The sequence below is a fragment of the Aptenodytes forsteri genome, unplaced genomic scaffold, assembly GCF_000699145.1.
Source record: "Aptenodytes forsteri isolate BGI_AS27 unplaced genomic scaffold, ASM69914v1 Scaffold255, whole genome shotgun sequence".
Taxonomy (NCBI): domain Eukaryota; kingdom Metazoa; phylum Chordata; class Aves; order Sphenisciformes; family Spheniscidae; genus Aptenodytes; species Aptenodytes forsteri.
In genome coordinates, this window is record NW_008794888.1 from 8,770,363 (window position 1) to 8,791,605 (window position 21,243).

A 21,243-nucleotide genomic window follows, 5' to 3' on the forward strand; every position below is an offset into this window, starting at 1 on the left:
TCATCATTGCACTGAGAAAGCAGAGCGTGAGAATAGCTGTTACCGCTGGATCATATTATAAATATTTTGCTTAAAGTATGTTCCTTTCTGCAGCGCTCTCAGCTCTCTTATGAGCTTCCCCGCTCTTATGCCTCTACCGGGAGCCCTGCTTCCCCCAAAGAGGGTCACAGTCACTCTGGCTGCCTGGCCTGGCTGGGACTGATGTTGCAGAGATGAGGCAATGCTGGCTGGGTTATCCCCTGTTGGCTTTGTGTCTCGGGGCAGGATGGCTCCCGGGTGAAGGAGAGGGGCCATACTTTCTTCCTCCTTACTCCTGAGCTGCCCTGCAGCAGCTTTTGGGAGAAGGCGAGGGTGTGTGGGGAGCTGGCGCTGGGTGCACACGGGGGGTAGTGATGCTCTCCGAGCCCCAGCAGACCCCGTGTCGGGTAGCTGGGGACAAAAACGGCCAAGCAGGGAAAGGAGAAAATGCATGACTACTTTCACTTGGGGAGGTGCAAGTCATGACTTATTTCATGAGAAGTGCTTCATTACAGGATTGCAGACAGCTGGCTCAGTGCCCAGGGAGCAGCCAGGGTTTGAGTACCCGGTCTCTGCACACCCGGCAAACCCCAGCATCTCTCGGCTCCCGAGCTGCTGCGGGGAGCAAGCAGCCCTTCTCCGCTGCAAAGCAAAGTGTGCCAGTGAGCGACAAGGCCCCCAGCTTAGTATCAGGCAGCATAAAACCATCTTCTATGACTAAAAAAAAACCATCGCTAGGGTGATGGGGAGATGCATGCATCTTCTTCCCTCCCCCAAAACGTCATCCAAACTCCCAGCCGCCTGCCATGGAGAGGTCTAATGACGGACGTGCGCGCGCTCTGCCCCATCCTCCCCTTCCAAAGCCAGTTTCGTTATTTGCTATGAAAAAAAGGCATTGTGTTTTGGGTTGCTTTTCTTCTTCTTGTATTCTTTTTTTTCTTTTTTAAGGCGGTGGTAAATAAGTTAATGGGGCAAGCGGGTGGGGAGGCAGGTTTGAAAAATTACAGCTGGGAGAAAGTGAGCATAATTGGCTTTGGCAGCCAAAATGGTTTTATGCTGCCAGATACTAAACCTAGCTCTATGCATTAGACCTTGGCTTTAATTTCCTTGCGCTGCTATCGGGAACTGGGCTGCATTTGTCTTTCCTTCCTAATAGGCAGGGATGTTAATGCTGACAGGGTTACTGCTGCTGGCGGGCTGGGCCCTCTCCCCCCTCCCCGGGGTGCCGGCTGCGTCCGAACGGGAGGATTATTAGAAGGGGGAACGAGAGATTGTTTATAAATTTGCGGAAATGGAGGAATGCAGAGGCCCCAGCTTAGTTTCTTTTGTCCGCAGAAGCACGCCCAAGTACACGTCACGAGAGCCCTACGCAGAGCTGTGCGGCCGGGGCTGGCGGGGGGCGCGGGGGGGAGACGGGGCCGCCAACGTCAGCGCCGAGGGCTAACATTGCAGTGGGAACCTTCTCCCCATGTTTTTCTCCTCGCCTGTGGCTCCGGCAGTGGCTCACGAGCACCTGAAGGAGCGAGGTCTCTTTGGGCTGCCCCCACCTCCGCCGGGAGCCAACCCCACTGACTACTACCACCAAATGACGCTGATGGCCGGCCACCCGAACCCCTACGGGGACCTCCTGATGCAGAGTGGGGGAGCAGCCAGCACAGCCCACCTCCATGATTACCTCAGCCCCGTCGATGGTGAGTAGTGGTCCGGGTCCTCTCCGGCGTGGCTGAAATTTTGGGACAGATGGATGGGGCTGACCTCCAGGTGGAGGTTGCTGTACGTGGTCCCTCTGCCCTGCCGAAACCCACCGGTGCTGCACTATAATATTTGGCTTAAAAGGTCACCTTGGTCCATATATATGTGTATAATATACATAATTTGAAATACATACATTGTGGCCTCTTTGGGAGGATGGCATGGCTGCTGCACGGGTAGGAGACGGGCTGGTCCAGCAGGTAGGGCATTGCTGCCATCCCACTGCCTTGGCCACGGGTGACCATACCATCCCTGGGGGCGAGCTCCAGCTCCAGCTCCCCATCCCACCCTATCTACCCCCGGATTTAGCCTTGTTGGTGTCTGGGGTAAAGGCTGGCCATTTCCATGCATCGCCATGCTCAGCATGATGGACTCCTCATTTTGGTTGGGATCTCTTAGGTCCCCAAGGAGAAAAAATATGTTAACGGAGAGCCATGGTGGAGAGGATATGTTAGTACTTCACAGGAGAAAAAAATTGCAGGAATGTAGTATTTATGCTAGGATCAGGCATTATAAGCCCGGAAAGTTCTGGGTCCTGGCTAAATGAAGAAGAAATAAAATCATGTTAGGCGCTGCGGTACTGAGTCACCCCCACAGCCTGACCACTGCCCTGGTGAGATGGGTAAAATCTATGTGGAAACGTATCTGAGGTCCAAGTGATTTTTAGAGCTGTTAGAAATTTCTTTCCTTTCACTTCATGCCACATCTTGTAAGAATTGGGGTTGCACAGATATTACAGAGGGCAGTTTGGGGATTATTTCTGCTGCAAGAAAGAGAAGTCTTGGCTCGACTTTCAGATACCAACTTCTGTTTCCTGGGCTGCCTTCGGATTTGCCTGTGGACCATTATAATTTTTGGAGCGGAGATCTGCATCGTTTCATTACCGCTTCAAAGTTTCTGTTGTTGAGCTTTTAAGATGAAAGACTTTGCGGTCTTGCTGCTTCGTAAAGTGACTGGTTTAGAATGATAAAAGCTGCTCTGGCTGTTCAGTGATAGGGGCTTATAGATATTTCTAATGAAAAAACGATTTCTCGTCTGCAGCTGCTGCGGAAGTTTTACCTGAATAGTCATTTTCTGCTGCCAATTCCTAGATTGATTAGGAACCTGGATCCTAGTCTGAAAAGGAGAGCACATGCTCCTTGGTACCATCCTGCCTCTAACACCCAAAATATATTCTGAGCTTCTCTGCTACAAAGCAGCTGGTCAGTAAGGCTGCTCTGTCTTCCCTCCAAAGAGTTAATGCCTGTGGTTATAGCAGATGGGTGCAAACCAGCCCTGCCAAGTTCTCCTCAGGCTCATGAACGAGACGTCTTCCTCCTTGCCTCCTTATTAGTCCATCTCTGACCAGCGGTGCCTCACTGAAGTGCCAGACAAACAGCCAGTAAGGGAAGCAAGCACAACTGTTTTTCATGCTAGCGCAGGCTGACTCTCAGCACACCAAGACGCCCATCCTCTGGCTTGCTGAATATCAGTCTTTATCTGAAGTCATCTGAGATACTCCCCTTGGCAGAAGACTCTCTTCCTGCTTGCCTTCTCCTGAAAACGGCTCTAGAGTAAATCACGTATCAAAGGTCCCAGTTTCATGCAGCCAAGCTCATAACCATTACTCACTGGAAAGCCAGGGCTCGCCAAGCATTTATTTTGATCTTTCAGTAAAGCTTTGTTCACGAGTAACTGGAAAGCTTTTTCTGGGCCTTCACATGCTCTGAGTGAGATGAAAACTTTCAGACGTCGTGAGGATATGACATGAGCCACCGGAAGGCTCCTTTTTAAAAATGTGAAAAGGAGCAGCAGCCAGTCTCTGGTCTACGTGTTTGGGTTTATCCGTCAGCCAGAGGGAAGAGAGAATTGTGCATTATCAAGGCGGAGGTCAAAATGGATGGCTCTGAAACACTGGCTGAGGAACCAGAGTCTCCCTCTCTTTTTAGAAAGTTATTTCAAAAATTTAAATCGGCGAGGACTAAGTAAATAGTTGACCAGATAATTTAATAAAGCATCCTCTTATGGTGCTTTTCTGAGACAAGAATATCAGTAGCATGCATAAAAACCCAATGAGTCACCGCCTCACAGCATCTTTCATTCAGAGAGCCCTTTTCTTCCCAGAGAGCCCCAGAACATAAGAACTTTACAAGTTTGCTGAAAATGCAGGTAGCTCCTGTCAAACCACACACAGCACCATCACACATCTGTGATAACACTGGCACCTGCAAAAGAAAAAGAAGCAGATAAGCGTATATTAAAACTGGCCTATTCAGTGTCACGTCACCTCCAAACATCTGGAGGTCCATGGGAGCCCTAGACGCTGGGTATAGTAGTTCTTCCACAGACACATACCTGGGCCCTTTTGGTTGCTGTAATTGCAGTTCTTGAAGAATTTCTCAACGTCTCCGTGTTTGTTGGTGTTTTTTCATCCCATCAGGTGTCTAGGGTCTAGAGCATCAGTGTCAGCTGGAGCTTGTTGGTACCGACCATGTGTCAGGTCTGCTGAGTGTTTCAATGGTGACTGAGTGAGGGTGCCCCAGAGCTGCATCTCTTTAGCAGGGTTTTCACTGTCCAGCTAGAAGTAGTTAAACTACTAAAGTAGACCAAATTTAAGTTTTATGCACCAGACTGCTGGGGTCTTCAGGCCAGTGCCAGGGGAGACTAAATAACCCTTCAGTTAGCTGTCCTGTTTCATTCTGTCATTCAAACAGGGACTCTAAATCCAAGAGTGGAGTTTGAATCCAGGCTTAAATCCATTTTCTGGAAAGCCTACACTTTCAAATCAAAAGTTAACTGCTTTCCAATGTCACAACATTGCTGGTGGGACACTTTTGAGACTAATTTACAGGATCTATTCACCAGACCAAAACAATCTTTTGCATTTCTATTCTAGAAGTGGGTGCCACATGGTGGATTATTCCAGGTGACAGAGTGGTTGCACAAGAGCATCCCTGGGGTGGTAAAGACTGGTGGGAAGCACAGATGAACCTGGAGATGACTACCACTTTCTGAGCATATTTAGTGCATCCAACGTTCTTTTTTTCCTAAGCACAAGGGCTCCTGTGATTACCCTCAGCCCTTCAGGAGGTGCTATTTTCTCTCAAGAGGAGCATATCCAAACTGACATGATGCTTGTACTGGTCTAGCCCTGTACATCAGAAGATCTCAAAATACTGTACAAAGCAAAGCTGTTTCATCACCGGAGACCCGGAAGAGAAAGGAGATCAAATGATCAGTGAGCAGAGCAGTGGCAGCTCTGGGAACAAGACCCTGATCTTCAGAATAAGGACTCTCGTGGCCAGGGTGTGAAGCAGAGATCATCTTTAAATCCATCACTTCTGTTTGCACGGTGTCGAAAGTGTGAGTGGGTTGTCCACACTGAGTCAGGGAATGGGGGAAAAAGGTCTTGAGTTCAGCTTACGTCCAAGTGGCGCTGCACAGAGGTAGTCACTCAGGTCAGGGGAGCTGCATAGATGTGTTTGTGCACCTTACAGTTACCGGCAGCAGGAATGACCCTGCAGTGCTGTCATGGCATTTCATCCAGCTGTGGAGCTAGAGGGGGGATCTCTGCCCTGTTTCTTGCTGCCTGGTGCATGGCAGTCACGAATGTCCTGATCATGACCAGCAGTTTAACTGGGAAAAGGCTTTGTTCAGCCCAAGAGAGCCAACCGGCTAGCGGCTGGCACAGTTGCTTGGGATGTGGGCAAATCATCACGCAGGATTTTATTCCCCCAAGTCAAACAGTGATTCAGCTTCACTGGCCTCTTTCAGTCAGTGTTGTTGGAGCCTTTCTACTTCAAGTAAATTATTTAATAGCCATAGGGGTAAGAAGCAGGGCTGGCAGTGCAGCCCAGTGGTTACTGCAGTCAGCAGGCGTGTGTCTGTGAAAGGTGAGCTCAGGACTCTCCTCCAGCAGGTTTATGTGAAGCGACTGCTCCATCAGGATGGACGGAGAGAGCCCAGCCTCACGGCATCCTAGGAAAGAAGTGCCTGTTCTGGGGCTTGAGGGACCAGCAGCTCGGGGTTTGCAGGCTGGATATGCTGGATCACAGATGACTTCCCAAACAAGGCAGCTGTTGGCTACTCTGGGCAGACGGCGCGCCCTGTAGTCGCTTCCTTAAAAAGTCTGAAAGATCTTTTTTTTGTTTGTTTTCTTTGTCCCAGCACAGAATGGAAACTTGCTGAAATCTCAGAAAAGGTTCAGAGAATGGGAAACGATTTCCCACCCATTTCTAGCCAGCAATGCTGTTTTCCTCCCCAGAAAAATATGCGCAGAAGAGAGAAAAAGTCCCAGAGCATCCCATAAGTGCTCTGTCTGGAATCTCGCTGCACTCTGGTTTCTAAAGAATTCAATTTACATATGCAAGTTGGGTCGTCTAAACAGTTACCTTGTGGATTGGGAGTAGAAGAATGCAGCCTTGTCTTTCAGCGAGGATTTGAGGGAAGCATTAGTATTCCTTGAACTGCAAAGTTGATCAGCCCTGGGGAGGGTAGAAAAAAGGGTCCCAGGACATCGTCTGGTGCCAGAACAAATGTCCAGCATCTGCTGCAGTCTAAGTAAGACGTGTGTTGCCGCTGCAGAAGGGGAAAGGGGAATAAGGAACTGGTTATGCGAAGAGTGTTTGTAGTTTATTGCTGCTGCTTATTGATTAAGGGATCATCTGTGTTTTTATGCTGCCCTTGGATTTAATCTGATGACAGGAGGAGGGGGATATTTCTGTACGCTTTGGGTGGAGTTTTCTTGGTGAGCGGCCAGGAAGAGGGACCATTTTGATAATGCTGTATTTATCCTGGGGCTTGGCCAAGGGATGCAGGGTAAGTGGTGGCTCTGGCCGTGTTTCAGTGAGGAGGGGGGGGTGAGCCATCTGCAGCCCACGTGCCTTACGGGCTTGGCCGTTTGGAAGCAGATTCCGCCGATGTCCCCCTGCAGTCAAGATCATGGCAACATGCTTGTCTGTAAAGAGATGCCTGAGATTTCCTTGCCCTGAAGGAGCTCCCACTGAGTGCCTGGTGTTTCCTTTCAGGAGGGCTTTGCTGCCACTATTTCTAATGCAATACAGAGGTCTGAAATCTCCCTCCAGGAAAACCATCTCTTCTAATGTCCCTCTGATGGACCACAGCCACGGCGAGTGGTCAGAGCAGGAACCTCTGCTCCCGCCTCGCACATGAGCCCCACAGGGTCTGATCCTGATCTAGCACGACAGCACTGGAAGCAGCTGCGGGAGTCGGACCACAAGCTGACACATGTAAAAATGAGAGGCTGACCATTTCCTTACGGGCTTGGCCGTTTGGAAGCAGATTCCGCCGATGTCCCCCTGCAGTCAAGATCATGGCAACATGCTTGTCTGTAAAGAGATGCCTGAGATTTCCTTGCCCTGAAGGAGCTCCCACTGAGTGCCTGGTGTTTCCTTTCAGGAGGGCTTTGCTGCCACTATTTCTAATGCAATACAGAGGTCTGAAATCTCCCTCCAGGAAAACCATCTCTTCTAATGTCCCTCTGATGGACCACAGCCACGGCGAGTGGTCAGAGCAGGAACCTCTGCTCCCGCCTCGCACATGAGCCCCACAGGGTCTGATCCTGATCTAGCACGACAGCACTGGAAGCAGCTGCGGGAGTCAGACCACAAGCTGACACATGTAAAAATGAGAGGCTGACCATTTGGCTCATCGCTGGCCTGTTGTGGATAAATCAAAATTGGGGAAAAAAATCCGTTTCTGAGCAATCCGTGGATGTGATAGTTCATAGACCCTGTAGGAAACGGCCAAGGAAACTTTTACCTTTTTACCAAGAAATTTGGACTTTCCTCCCAGCTCTAGGCTGGCTGGAGGACTGGGCTGGGACATTTGGCAGACGCGGCCAACATCACTTAAAAATTCAGCCTTGAATTCTTGCTAGTTTAGAAACGGGATATTTAAACCCCTCCAGGAGAGAAATGGCTTTCAGTTGTGAGCTGTTGCATTTACATTTACCCTGCAAAGATAATGCTGCTGTAAAGTCAAGCTTTTTCTACTGAAAAGTTATTCCAGGCAGTTTTAAAATGTTTTTTAAAATCTGTGGGTTATTTTTATTCTCTAGCGTGTAGAGCTGAGCCTGTGACAGCCAGTGTATCTGGGTCTGTGTATGAAATGGTACGGAAGGGCCAGTGTGCTCCGGTTAAAACACTATAAAATGTATCTGAAATTGACTTTCTGTAAGAAGAGGCAGCAGGGGGCAAAGGCCTATGGTAAATTTTTTTATTGACCTTCATGAACCGCCATACACTATCGCCAATGCCAGAGCTTTGGGCTCAACCTTTACTGCACCCTTTTGTTCACCACTTCACATCTCTGTTTTAATCTCCTCCTAACTCTGAGAGTGTAGGGAGACTGGGACAGCCTTTTGGCTTAAAATTTCCCGTATCTTACTTCAGGCCAAAGGATATTTTTGTTGTTGCTTGAAATCTAAAAAAGTTTTGAATTCTAAGATGGTATCTTTAGCTTTTGCAAAGCAAAAAAAAATCAAGTTTCTTCCATTCAGAGGTGATTCTTTTAATATACACCAAATAAATAAAAAACAAGCCGTTAGCATGTCCAAAAAATGAGCGCATAAGCATAGCATGTTTTCCAAGTGCAAAAGAATTAGTTTGAAAGTAAAGATGAGATAGCTCAAACAGGGGTGTCTCTACATCAGCTTTTAAACTCATATTTATTCCATGTTCCAAAGTCCATGGCAGTCAATGGAAAGCATCTGCTGGCTTTAATAGGTGTTTATTCAAGATGAGAGGCAGAAGTAGCAGAGCAAATTGATACGGGAAGAGCCACCACCAGAGAACACCCATCCTGGGCATGCTGTAAATGTACTTGGCTGGAAATGTTATTGAACACCAGAGGAGGCAACAATACGGAGTACCTCATGGAGTTGTCTTGTTTCTTGTTTTGCTTGTGGGCTTTGGCCCATCACTTCTTTCTGGATCTGGGTGAGAAAGAGTTTTCCCATCTCTCAGAAGTATTCAAGGGAAAGAAACGAAAGGTAAAAAAGGTCTCCCTCTGAGGTAGAGAGGCACAGAGAAATTAATTTTAAAAATTGAAACTCTGGCAGATGAGTGGAATTAATTTTAAAATAATTTCCTATTTTTATTTCAATTTGTGACCTTTTCAAATTCATTTTAACCTATGATGACTTTATGTTTCTCAACAAAACATCTCTTAGAACAACAACATAAAAATACCAGATTTTTTTCTTTCGAGGGTGTTGTAGGGGGTACTCTGACAGTTTGGAAACTCTTGCCCTAACGTATTTTCCAAACACCAAAAAAGTCTTAAAACTAACCCTGTTCATTTTGATAAGTCAGCATTTTTGAAGGGGAGATTAGAGAGGGAGCGCTAGTGATAAATCCTCCCAAGGCTCTCCGTCTCTGTGTCTGAAAAATGGATCCCGCCTTCATTTACTTCTCTGGGCACAGTCACTGCTGAAGAAGTTGTATGTGGTTTTTCCTTTGAAACATCACTGGACCTCAGGCAACAGAGGATTTTGCTTATTCAAGTGGCTGTCAGTCAGCCCGTATTGAACACCTTGCCTATGTGTGCTGCTATACTAATGCTTATCTTTGCTGCTGCCTGGTATCATTCAACATTCGTGCTCAGTGTCCTCAGATCAGGGGATTAGGTCAGGCTAATTTTATTACTAAGAATGATCCCAGTGCTGCTAATCTGCTTCTGAATAATAATTTTGAAAAGATTCCCTCTTCCTAAATGCACTAGGGAGTGCTTCTTTGTGTGGTTAAACTCCTTTTCTGTTTCCCAGACGCTTCCCTTCCCGGGCACCTTGGGCAGGCTGTCATTGAGAAGAGAGGAATTGTTCATCCATAGCACGAGTTTAGGTCACAGCTTTCCCTGGAAGCCCACAAGACCTAAGAGGCTTTTGTGTAAAGCATCAGCCCGACCTATTGGATCTACTATCAAACATTTCAGATAGCCCATGGTACTCGCAAGATCTACATTAGATCGGACAGTAATGCAATGCATATTACTGGGTTTGGGCTGGAGAAGTCCCAGGCCAGCTTGCAAATCTGACAGCTTCCAGCAGAGTTTTACACGGGGAAAAAATGACGTACCTGTGTGCAGCGGGGAGGGGTGCCACGTTGGATGCGCTGCGCAAACACAGGTTTCTGTTGGACATCAGGACTTCTTCCGTCTGCAAATTAATGGCGACCAATGGCTGAACCAGCACTGTGGACATAAATCATGGGAAGGAACAGCGAGAAATGAGTACAAGGCTTTTCTTTCTATTTAGTAATTTATCAAGGGAAGTGGCACATTAATAAACAGATCTCCCTTGAGGTGTGGGAGTAACAGAGATAAATATGACTGTCAAATCTGGCCTGCTTCCTTCTGTTAGAGAAGGAGGAGACTGTGGGAATGCAAATGCAGAAAACAATATCTATATCTGGAAAGATGCGTATTATTTGTAGGACAGAAACACTGACAACTCAGCTGAGATGGAGCCCCATTGCACTAGGTGCAATACATGCAGAATAAAACACAAACCCTGTCTAAAGGAGCTCATCTAAATAGATGACACTGGGAAACAGGGACACAGAAATAAGAAGCAACTTGCTTAAGGAGATATATCTGTGGAGGACTGGGAACAGCACCCAAGTCTTCCCAGGTCATGGCCCATGTATTGACTCAAGATGCCTTATAGTCAGAAGAAAAAAAAGAAAAAAGAAAAAAAAAGGCAAAAAAAAAAGTTTAATTAGTTCAAATCAATACATTAATATGTTGTGGACAGAGCACAGTTTTGACCATTATGATCTAGACACACACAACCCTCATGTTGCTCGGTCCAGGTCTCTGGCGGGGCCCAGATTTCATGAACAAGGTGTGAAGTTTGGGAATGCTCCACTCCAGCCTTTAGGCAGGGCCAGCCTTTGCTGAGGGGAGTTTGTTTGCTCGTTTTGGTTTGCTCATTGTAGTGCCCCTACAAACTGGCTGCTCCTTTTCCGGCTCCCGAGGGAAGTGCCACTCACCACGGCAGAACAGGGCTGGAAACTGCCAGCCGCAGGCGTTAGGAAAGTTTGAGTCTAGCCCCTCCAAATCATGGGACAGCTTTAACACTCAGGAGGTGATTTTTACAGACCTGTGTGTTCTTTCTGTTTGCTACCTGATCCTTCAGTTGTGTTTTCAAGCTTCTCCCTGTCCCGTGGGGCTGCAAAATGTGGTTATACAAAATACCGTAAGAAGAATGTGTTCAGCAGATGTGCAACAGTCTGAGTTTTAGGAGAAATTCCCAATATCGTCAGTATTGCACCTAGCAACTCTTTAAGCTTTTTTGGTATAGGACAAAAGTCACAAGAGTGCTTTGTTCAAGTACCAACTTAGCCTTGGACTTCCAGTGGGACCGTGGGCCAGTCATTTATCTTGTGCAACGAGGGACATTATGGTTATTAAGGGGACAGTGGTACTAAACCCCATCGATTACACAGCACCCAGACATGGTAATGACAGAGCCACTTAGGTACACAGGTGAGTCATGTGGAGACTGGAAGATTGCAACCCAGCCACTGGTCTCAGGGAAATGTTGACACAAACTTCTGCAAGCCAACGCAAATCAAGGAACTATTTGGTCACACTGACAGGATATATTTTACCTCCTTGTGCATCCCATTCACCCTCTCATATACCAGCACTGTCGTCAGGACGGAAAGTTTATGCTCTTGCAAAGTGCCAGGCTTGTATTTGGTGATATGCAACCAAAATCAGTCCCTCCAACCAGCTAGAGAAAAATAGCTCATATGGTCTGTCTGGGCAAGTTACTGTTTTATTCAGTGTTTAATAGGACATACCCACAGCAAGCTTTCTGGGGAGACCACCACTGGAAAAGCCAGGTAGTAATACAGTGCTGCGCTCATCGAGGGAAGGAGCTGGAGAAGCTGAGCCCTCCTGCACCCCTGGGTGGATGATGGGGATTACCAGCCGGAACCCATGGCCAAGTGCATATTTTATCCTTGGAAATCTTTTTTTTTAAAAATAGGCGACCTAAACGCTGCTCTCATCGCTTTGGAGGGATGAGCCATTCCAGTCAGGGCTAGGGCTCGGACAGGCTTTGGATCTGGTACCCTGGTATCAGGGAACATTGTGATATCGCCCATCCCCAGCTCCCATCCATGCCATGCCAGGTGGGTCAGGCCTGGGCAGAGTTTCCTCTGGATGAAGTCAGTTGTTCCAGTTAGCAGTGCCGAAACGCTAGGAGAGGCCAAATTCGTACGGTAGTAACTCGCCATGTATTGCAGATCCACAAACGGGACTGGCAGGGCTGGAAATGACTTCATGCCCGAATGATTGACAATTGCTAATAGGGTCCAGCCACCGGCAGGTCCCCTCGGAGGGGGAGAGCTTGAACTTTGTGCCTGAGCTGCCAAATTGGTTTTCTTAAAACTCTTAATTTACTTTTGGGGCTCCTGGAGCCTCGCCTCCTTCGTTAATTGGATGGTCAGCATTGTGCTCGCGCTCGTTTGGTTTCCGCTCCCTCCGCACACAAGTGCACGCACTGTTTCCAAGGGCCGTGCTGGCTCTGACGTGCGGCTCTTCTGTCCCACTGCTCCTGCCACCGAGTCAACGGGGACAGCTGCGCTCACGGAAACCTTGCGGGGCCTTTTCCCTTTGAATTTTAAGTTAATTTAGTGCCGATGAAAGGGGGTGATGGACAGGCTTGTTTATCCCCCGAGGAGGGCAAAGCAAGCGGGCGTTCGCAGTGCTGCCTGACCCATGTCACTCAGCACCCAGCAGAGAGGAAACCTCCCGTCAAAGTGTAGCTGGTCCCTGCGCTGCTCCCAGCTCCTGAACATCCCACAGCAGTCACGACTACAGCAGGTCTCAGCACCTCCTGCCCCACCGCAGGAAGGGAGCAGCCCACTGGTTTTGTCTGACAAAGTCTGTCTTTCCTACAGTGTCCCGGTTTTCGAGCCCACGCGTGACTCCGAGATTAAGCCGAAAACGAGCCCTGTCTATCTCCCCGCTGTCTGATGCCAGCATTGATCTCCAGACGATGATCAGGACCTCCCCAAACTCTCTCGTGGCATATATCAACAACTCCAGAAGCAGTTCAGCGGCAAGTGGCTCCTATGGCCATTTATCTGCTGGGACAATCAGGTAAAGCTTTGGGACCAGCTCTGTTCATCTGTGTAACCGTCCCCCCAAAAGGACCTTCACTTCCTCACAACCTCTGCTTTTGTGCACTGGGGCTGTGTAGTGTATTAAATCAAAGCCCTCATCTGTTTTTGCCTGTGGAATGGTACTTCATTGCATATGGGGGGGGGGTGTGCGCTGGATTGGGATTATTGGTTACCAGATTTCCAGTATTTCCAGTATGATCGTGCCTCCCTGCAAGCAGAAACAGAGAATAAATTTGTCTAAAAAATGCTCATTGTGCGCGGTTGGACTGATTAAGAGATTGCCCCAAAGTATTCTCCAAATTATTGGTCCACATCCTTAAAAAAAATGTTGCCTGGGCAGATTTAAGAGCCTAATTCTAAAAACATATTTAAAACAAAATCTAAGCCCTTGAGTAAAGTTTTGCTCAAACCTTAATTAAAAAGCACTTACACTAGGCAGCTCTCTGTTGTCAATTCCTGCCATGATTGCTTCACCCAAGTTTCACAATGTTATTATTCTTTTTATTACTTAACTGTTAAAAATGTTAGTTCTAATTAACACTGATGTTGCAAAGCAAGGGTTTATAAAGATCATGCACTCCTAAAATTTGTAGGGGAAAACAGAGACATTGCCATTAGTAACTGTAACATTAATTTTATCAGTTACTTTATCCGGCAGCATCATTTAGAAATTGACTGTAGAATCAAACATAATGCTAACTTAAACAAACAGCAACTCCTTGTCTGGTAATCATATTTTTCTAGTCTTGTCATCTGTTGTCTTTAACTGGGCATACCTGTAGCATCTCATCTTATGCTCAGATTTTAAGCTTTTGAGGGTAGCATCTGGTATTTTCAACGGATCAGTCTTACCTAATGGTCAGTTGTTGGCCTCCGAGGGAATAATCAAGTAATAATACTGAATTGGAAACTCTTCTCGGTGTTCTAAAGGTGTATCTTGAATGTCAGGAATTGTAAAATGGGTAAACAGGATAACTGCCAGCAATTTGGGGTGAAAAGACTTTTTTATTATTATTTTAACAGTGTCTTAGTGGCAGGAATGAAATTCTTTCTCACCCGCTCAGACCCAGATCCTAGTAGCACTTCAGAAAGTCATTTTGGACTTTGCTGTAACATAACAAAGCTGTACAGCACCCTGTCATCGCACCTCATTTGCTGCAGCATGTATTTAACTCCCAGAGCTCTTTTACACTGTAGTGATTTTTGCCCTTTATTCTTTTGGTCAGGTTGTCATTAACTGGTTTGGAACAGAAATACTAATTGTATGGTCACCAGCAATAAATATTTTCTCTAAAAGGAAAATTGGAAATGAAGAGTGTGGTTAATTATGGCCCCGTTCTCTGAGCAGTGACACCATAGGCAGTTTTAGTGATGTGAGAGAAAATACCGTGAGGGTAAAGGTTCAGGACAGCCACCTTTTAAAGGTGTCAACTAATCAATTTTTGGGCTGAGAGTCTACGGTTTGTGCATCACCTGCCTAGAGTACAGGGAGCAGAGCATCTCCCGTGCTTCTCCATCTCTGCCGAGGGGCCTCACCCCTGGGAGTGAAGCCCTTCTTTCCAAAAGCAGAGCTTCATTTTTAATGCTGTCAACTGCTGCATCCTGGCTCGGACCTGTTGCCCCCAGTTAGCACCCAAGCAGCCAGGAGCTGATGGTGTTTTGGTCACTGCTGACCTAGATTGGAGCTGAACCAGTGACCTACATATGAAGGGTGACATACTTCAGCAGTTCCCTGAGCCAGCACGCCCCTCACCTGAACGCAGAGTAAATTGCACGGTTTTGGACTATGTTAAATTGATAGTTATTCATCCTTGCTGTGATCTGTGCCAGGTGAGCCAGGTGATGCTGGTTTTTTATATCCAGGGTAGCATAATTCCAAGGTTGCCAGTCTGCAGAATAGGTCTGCCTGGGAAAACCCAGGAGCCTTGGGGGCTGAAAGCCAGATGTGGCCAAGTCCCATCCTCTTCAGCACTCCCTGCCAAGGGCTTTGGTTTTTTTTAAACATAGGAAGCAAAGAAATTACAATCAGTCTGATACGTGGGTCGAAATGATTCACAAGTTTGCTGAGGCACACACAAGACAAATCCTGTCTTTGCAGTAAAGCAGGCTGTCAGGTTTATCGTGGCATTGAAGGCATCTAGCTGGGGCTTTGCAGCCTGTCTCCTGGAGCCTCCAGGAAGCCAAACTTGAATCAGTCGCTAGCCAATGTGATAAATATTGTTTAAAATAACTCCTCGTCATTTTTTCTCCTCCTATTGCTGCAGCCCAGCATTCAGCTTCCCTCACCCCATTAACCCCATGACGTACCAGCAGATCCTGACCCAGCAGAGAGGCCTGAGCTCAGCCTTCGGACACACTCCTCCCCTGATCCAGCCGTCCCCGACCTTCCCCCCACGGCAGCACATGGCAGTCATCTCTGTCAACCCACCACCGGCACAGATCAGCAGCAACAGCAACTGCATCTCTGACTCCAGCCAGGTAGGGATGGCCATCCTAGCTCTCTCCATGCATGGCACACGGGGAAATGGAGGCACGTTCTCCATAGGATGAGTGCTACCCTTCATGGTGGCTGTGGGAGTTTTACCCACCCTCTTTTTACTCACGCTCTCCCTTTATGTTGCTTTTTCTTCCTCCTGGCAAAGCGTTTCTGGACTAGTCACAGCCAAATTTTGTGCCCACCTCCTTTCCTTGCATACACACGTATGTCCCCATGCAGGAACCAAAGGCCTTGATCCATCAGAGCATTGAACATGAGATGCAGGGTCATCTCAGGCAGCAAATCTCCTTGAACACGTTATGTGCTATTGAAATCGAGGGAATTCAGCACATGCTGTAGTGTTTTGCCAGATAAGCACCTGAGCACTGTGAACCAAGCTTCATCCGTTCCTTCACCAATCCCTCCCTTTTTTCTACTCACGTGAACCATGCCAATAGTCTTAAAACACCTTATTCCTTTCCCTTTAACAAATAAGTGCATCCTACCTAGGACATCTAGCCGTTTTACTTATTGTTCCTTCTTTTTCAGTAGCTTTATCTCTCGGGGTATCCCTGCTGTTGATTTTTACTGTTAAGGTTTGCAAAACCAGGGGCCAGATTGTGAAAACTAGGAATGTCATGATCTGTATGAAATCCCACACCTCAAATGTGTCCTTGCAAATACCTGTGAGTTCACACAGGCGCATGCATGTGTGCACAAGCCCTCCATATGCACAGGTTTAGTGAATGTGTCTAGCACATTTTTAATCATTTTTCCTTCCCATTTTCATTCCTTGGAAGTTTAAATTGCAGTTGCTTTTCTCCCCAAAGACTTATTTCACCTCATTTCACACCCATTTCAAATTGTTGTTTTAGTTGTATCACACTGAACTTTTCAGACTGGTTTATTGTTTTAGGGTTTCTCAGGCTGCTGTGCTGCAAACTCTGTTTGTTATTGAAGGTTATTTGATTGATTGGTTTTGTTTTCTTCTCACAAACTGGCTACCAAAATAACGTGGCTGGCAGGAGTTATGCCTCTGTTTAATAACTTGCAGGACCAATCTTGAGCAATTAGCAAGAGTGTATTTAAAACGTTGATGTTCCAGTTTTATGCACATACAATGGGATGTTTTTTGTCCTGAAGTTGTTCTCATTTTTAAGAGCTTAGCAAAATATACACATAGCCTTTCATGCACCCAGCACGCCGGAGCCCTCGCATGTAACCAGAGCCCCCCGCTCCCCCAGGAATTCATTTTCTCAACAAATCATTTCATCACATTGAGAAATAAATTCGTGGCTTGGGTGGGGGTTGCATAAGGTTTTGATGGCTTTGACAGGGACTGGATTGCTCTGAAACGGAGCAGCAGCGGCGAGGCCAAGCTTACTGGTGAGCCTGCAGAAGCTGACACTGTCCTTGATTCTTCCCTCTCTTCCATCTCTCTGCCTTGCACAAGCCCACACGGCAATTATGGCCAGCAGGCCAATACCCCGTTGTCCCCACCTTGACTGATTTTTTAGTTAACTTTTAATGAGGAGGTGGGCTGCAGTCTGTCTCTCGTCCCAAACCCCGGTGCCATATCTTGCCTGGTTTTCTTTCCCCCTTGTCCCAGCCACTCCTGAAGTTCAACCTTGACTGATTTTTTAGTTAACTTTTAATGAGGAGGTGGGCTGCAGTCTGTCTCTCGTCCCAAACCCCGGTGCCATATCTTGCCTGGTTTTCTTTCCTAGAGCAAGCAGAGCAGCGAGTCGGCCGTGAGCAGCACAGTCAATCCAGTAATTAACAAGCGCAGCAAAGTCAAGACTGAAGTCGAGGGCTTGCCCCCAGCATCCCCAACCACACAGGTAACCTTTTTGGTGCAACATGTGTTGTGGGGCCGAGGCAGCGAGCTGCTGGGTCTCGTTGTCTTTGGGAACCTTTTGCTGCAGCTGGGAGCAAGGCATCAAAGTCTGCCAGGCAGGTGGGTGTCTCTTGGAGCATGAAGCCCAGCAAGGTACAGGGCAGAGCTGCAGTGACTGAGTGAAGCATTTGATGGGTGCCTGGGATTCAGCTTGCTGTTGCTGTGCTTGGATAGAAAAAAAGGAGAGAGGGAATATTTCAAGAGTGATAAATTTAAAAATGATATCTGAGTTTTCTGTGCTGCAAAGCAAGCAGCATTAGTGTCTCAGAGCAAACATAGATTACGAGGGAATCTTGCATGTAGGTAGAAAGCTTGCAAAAAAAGGACGACTTCTTGATTCAACGAGGATTTGCTCCTAGAAACATCCTTTACACTGGTGACACAACATTTGACACCAAGAAGGGCCCAAAGGCCTTTGCTTTCTTTCCGGAGCTCTGTGATTGCAAACTGTTTAATGGCTGACAGTATCCATCTGACCGTCCTTTATCACAACTGTAAACTATCAGGAGTGCTCTGGGCACTTCATTTTCATGAAATATTAGGCCGTGTTATTGTCAAGCGAATGGAAGAGTTGATGACAAATTTCTCCTTCTGCCCTGGTTCAGAAGCAGGTCTCAGCATGATGCATGGGGACAGCAACGTGTGCAGTCATCAGGGGGCTGGTAAAATTGATGAAGATAGCATATCAGGGAAAGATAAACATGCTGTAGTCAGCACGATTAGGGCAAAGAGGCATCTCTCCAGAGCTTTGAGTTTAGGAGCGCATCTACACGCTGCTGCAAAAGCACATGCCCTGAAAAACCAATCTGGCCACCACCCGGGCTAATAGGACCATGTGTTTATTTCTTGCAGCAAATGAAAAAGGATCTGAAAGCCATCATCTGCTTTCTTAAGCATTTGTAGCAGAGGAGCTGTGGGACAGACAGCTGCTTGCTTGATGGCTGTCATCCTCCATTCTCTGCTCCAATTTGAGGAGGTGTGCACCCAGCAGCAGGTAGTGCTTGGGTAGCATTAGCCTGGCTCAACCCTGCAGCCCTGCCCCAGAGTTTCATCCAATGAGCCTTATGTGAAATAAGCACGGAAAGAAGGGGGAGAATCACTTAAAGTGGTGCAAGGAGGCTTGATTAGAATAGCAAGGTGAAATTAAGAGAAGGAAAATGCATGCTGGTTGTCTAATAGTTCCTAATGAGGAGATCTGGGAAGTAATACCCCAAGGGAAATGTAGGCATCACGTCTTGCAGCGTTTCAGTATTGACTGGGAGATTACTGGAAAGTACCTTGTAAAAAACAGCCCATTCTTGGCAAGGAGAGCCGGTTAAAACACCGAACGTAGTGGGCGTCTCCGCTTCAGTTGGTCTAAGCGACAGCAACTTGTTAAATTTGGGGATTCCTGTTCTGCAGGAGACTGCTGAAAAGTTGAGTTACAGTCAGTTAATTATTGACTGATACATTTTTTTGCATAGTATGAAGCTTAGCCATCCCAAAAAAAGCATGCGTGTGTTTTGTTTTGGAAATGCTGTACTGGAAATGCCTCATGTGAGTTGTGGTTTGGGTGTTTAAAATCCTTGGCCAGACAGTATCTCCCATGATGGCTTGCGCTATAAAAAATGCAATCTGGACAAGATTTGTGGGACACAGTAGAGCGCCAGGCATGAAGGACCTGAGTTACTGTGCTTTTATGATACCACAATGGCTCCAGTACAGATTCAGATTAACGTTGAATTAGCCAGAAATGAAACTAGTCAATCCTCTTCAACAGATTAAAATGGTTTAAGTTCCATTTTTCCAAAAGAAAGTATAAAAATTTTGGCAAAATAAGATTTTTAGTAGAAAATTTCACTTTTCCAGAGACCACACTTTGCATGGAGAGAAGTGTTTCAATAAAAATAGTTTTCACAGCTCAACCAAATAGGAATCGCAGGAAAAAGAAGCTGCTGTTTGAACTTTCTCAGACTATTGCTCTGGGCTCTGATATAGTTTGAATCTCCAGAAGTCTTTCTGTAAATTACTAGTTTCCTGTCCCAAGAGCCACCTTACAGTATTTTTTTTTTAAATTAAGAGCTAATTAAAACAAATCTCTTCCTCTCCATATCTAAACTTTTGAATTGAAAAGTCACAGCTGGCATGTATGTCATGAGCTAGTTAATGAAAATTGTTGAACTTTCGTACAGTACATCTCACTTTCCAAGCCATATAATGCCATTAAGTCATTAATCATTGCAGTCTCTCAGTAGGCATTGCGAAGGTGTTGGTGAGGAAGGAGATGGCAGACAGATAGGTCCATTTGGGCAGGTCAGAGGCAGTTTGAGACAGGTCTGGCTGTGTGTACACGGTTATGGGGCCAACTGGAGCACCAGATCATGAGGAACAGCATCTGATGTGGTCAGTCACCCCAGATGCTCCTGTTTAAAGCTGCCCTGGAGGCGGGATGCTCTGCGCTGGGCAGTAGTAGTAATTGAGAGGAAAGGAAATCAAGGGGGTCAAAACCTGCAGGGTTTTGTATTGCTAAATTCCCAAGTCAGTATTGGCTGTTGATTGCCTTGTCTGTAGCACAAGTGTCTGACGCACACAGAAGCCACAGTTGTCCTTACCTCTGGATTGTACTAATTATGTTGTATGTTACACTATTGCGTAGGTGTCGATGCTTTAATCCTCATAGCAGCCATAAAAAAACCCTTCTGTGCTTCATTTAGCACTAAGGAGCTGGCTAGACAGAGAAGTTAAGGAGAGAGCTCACAGCGTGCCCAGCATTAAACTAACTCATTTATGAGTCTAGAGCCCCTGGAGCTCTGCTTTGCAAACCACTCATCATGGGGTCTTGCTCAAGCTTCCCAAATTTGCCGATCTCAGAGGAGTGCTTTGGGACTTACCACTTTGTCCCTGTGGAGCACCCTGCAGGTCTAAATCTTTGGGTAAGGGTTAGGCGTAATATTCTCATCTATTGAAAGATGCAGAAAACAGGAAACCCCCTCCCCAACCCATGTCAGGTGAGTGTGGTAACCACTAGGCTCTGACTGCTCTGTGGTTTCTTCATGCTGATATTTCCCCACTCCCCCCAGATTGGAAGTTTTGCTCCAGCAAAGGACGAAAGGTCAAAAGCCAGCCTTTTCCTTTCTCCAGCCTTTCCTGGGACTGCCCATGACCTGGCTGGAGCCAGCCACCGCAGCAACCATGGCTTCGGCGTGTTCTGTGTCTTGTCATTAACTCTGATCCATTTCTACCAAAACTCTGTAACTCATTATTTCACAGTAATCAAGGATGTTATGTTGCCACAATGAGCACGGTTTTGTGATCAGTTGATACCTGCCCTGTAATCTATGAGTGACAGAGGAATTCAGGTGAAAGAAGTTCACCTTATACAATGCACTGTTGTGTGTTGCAGGATCATCTGACGGACCTGAAAGAAGATCTAGATAAGGATGAATGTAAACAGGAGCCTGAGGTTATTTATGAGACGAACTGTCACTGGGAAGGGTGCACAAAGGAATATGACACTCAAGAGCAGCTCGTCCATGTGAGTAATGGTTGGGAGGAAACCCCGGCGATAAATTTGGGTTTCTGTGCATTTGTCCTCCTTTTTTATCACTAGCTGCTGTACATCCAGAGCTCACTCTGGGAGCTACTAAAGGTGCAAATCAGAGATACGCTGTGTAAACACTGCCAAAGCAGGTCACTGGTCCCTGAGGAGTTTAGCTGCAGGAAGCCTCTCATAGATTATTTGATGTTGCTCTCTTCTCAGCTGCTGAGGCTGCAGTTTCGGTCTCCCTCGTGCACGACCCAATGACAGAAGGCTCCGTGTAGACGACCTGATCAGAAAATGGGGAAGGGGACTGAGCCCTTCCCTCTTCCCTGGCCGTATTCACTGAGCCTCCCCACACACCTACACCAGCTATGGGTCAGGGATCATCCATACTGTCCTCAATCCTTGTCCAGGCCATGAAAGCCTTTTATGTTGCTGTGGCATG

The 21,243-nt window shown here is 46.9% G+C and overlaps 1 protein-coding gene across 1 annotated transcript in view; it reads left to right on the top strand.

Moving 5' to 3' along the window:
• GLI2 (GLI family zinc finger 2) overlaps positions 1-21,243 on the top strand; it is a 146,934-nt gene that overhangs the window by 106,796 nt on the left and 18,895 nt on the right. The window contains exons 4-8 of the mRNA XM_009274982.2: positions 1,518-1,709; positions 12,681-12,882; positions 15,170-15,383; positions 17,109-17,222; positions 20,661-20,792. Coding sequence (XP_009273257.1) covers positions 1,518-1,709; positions 12,681-12,882; positions 15,170-15,383; positions 17,109-17,222; positions 20,661-20,792 — 854 coding nt within the window. The remainder of the gene's footprint in view (positions 1-1,517; positions 1,710-12,680; positions 12,883-15,169; positions 15,384-17,108; positions 17,223-20,660; positions 20,793-21,243) is intronic.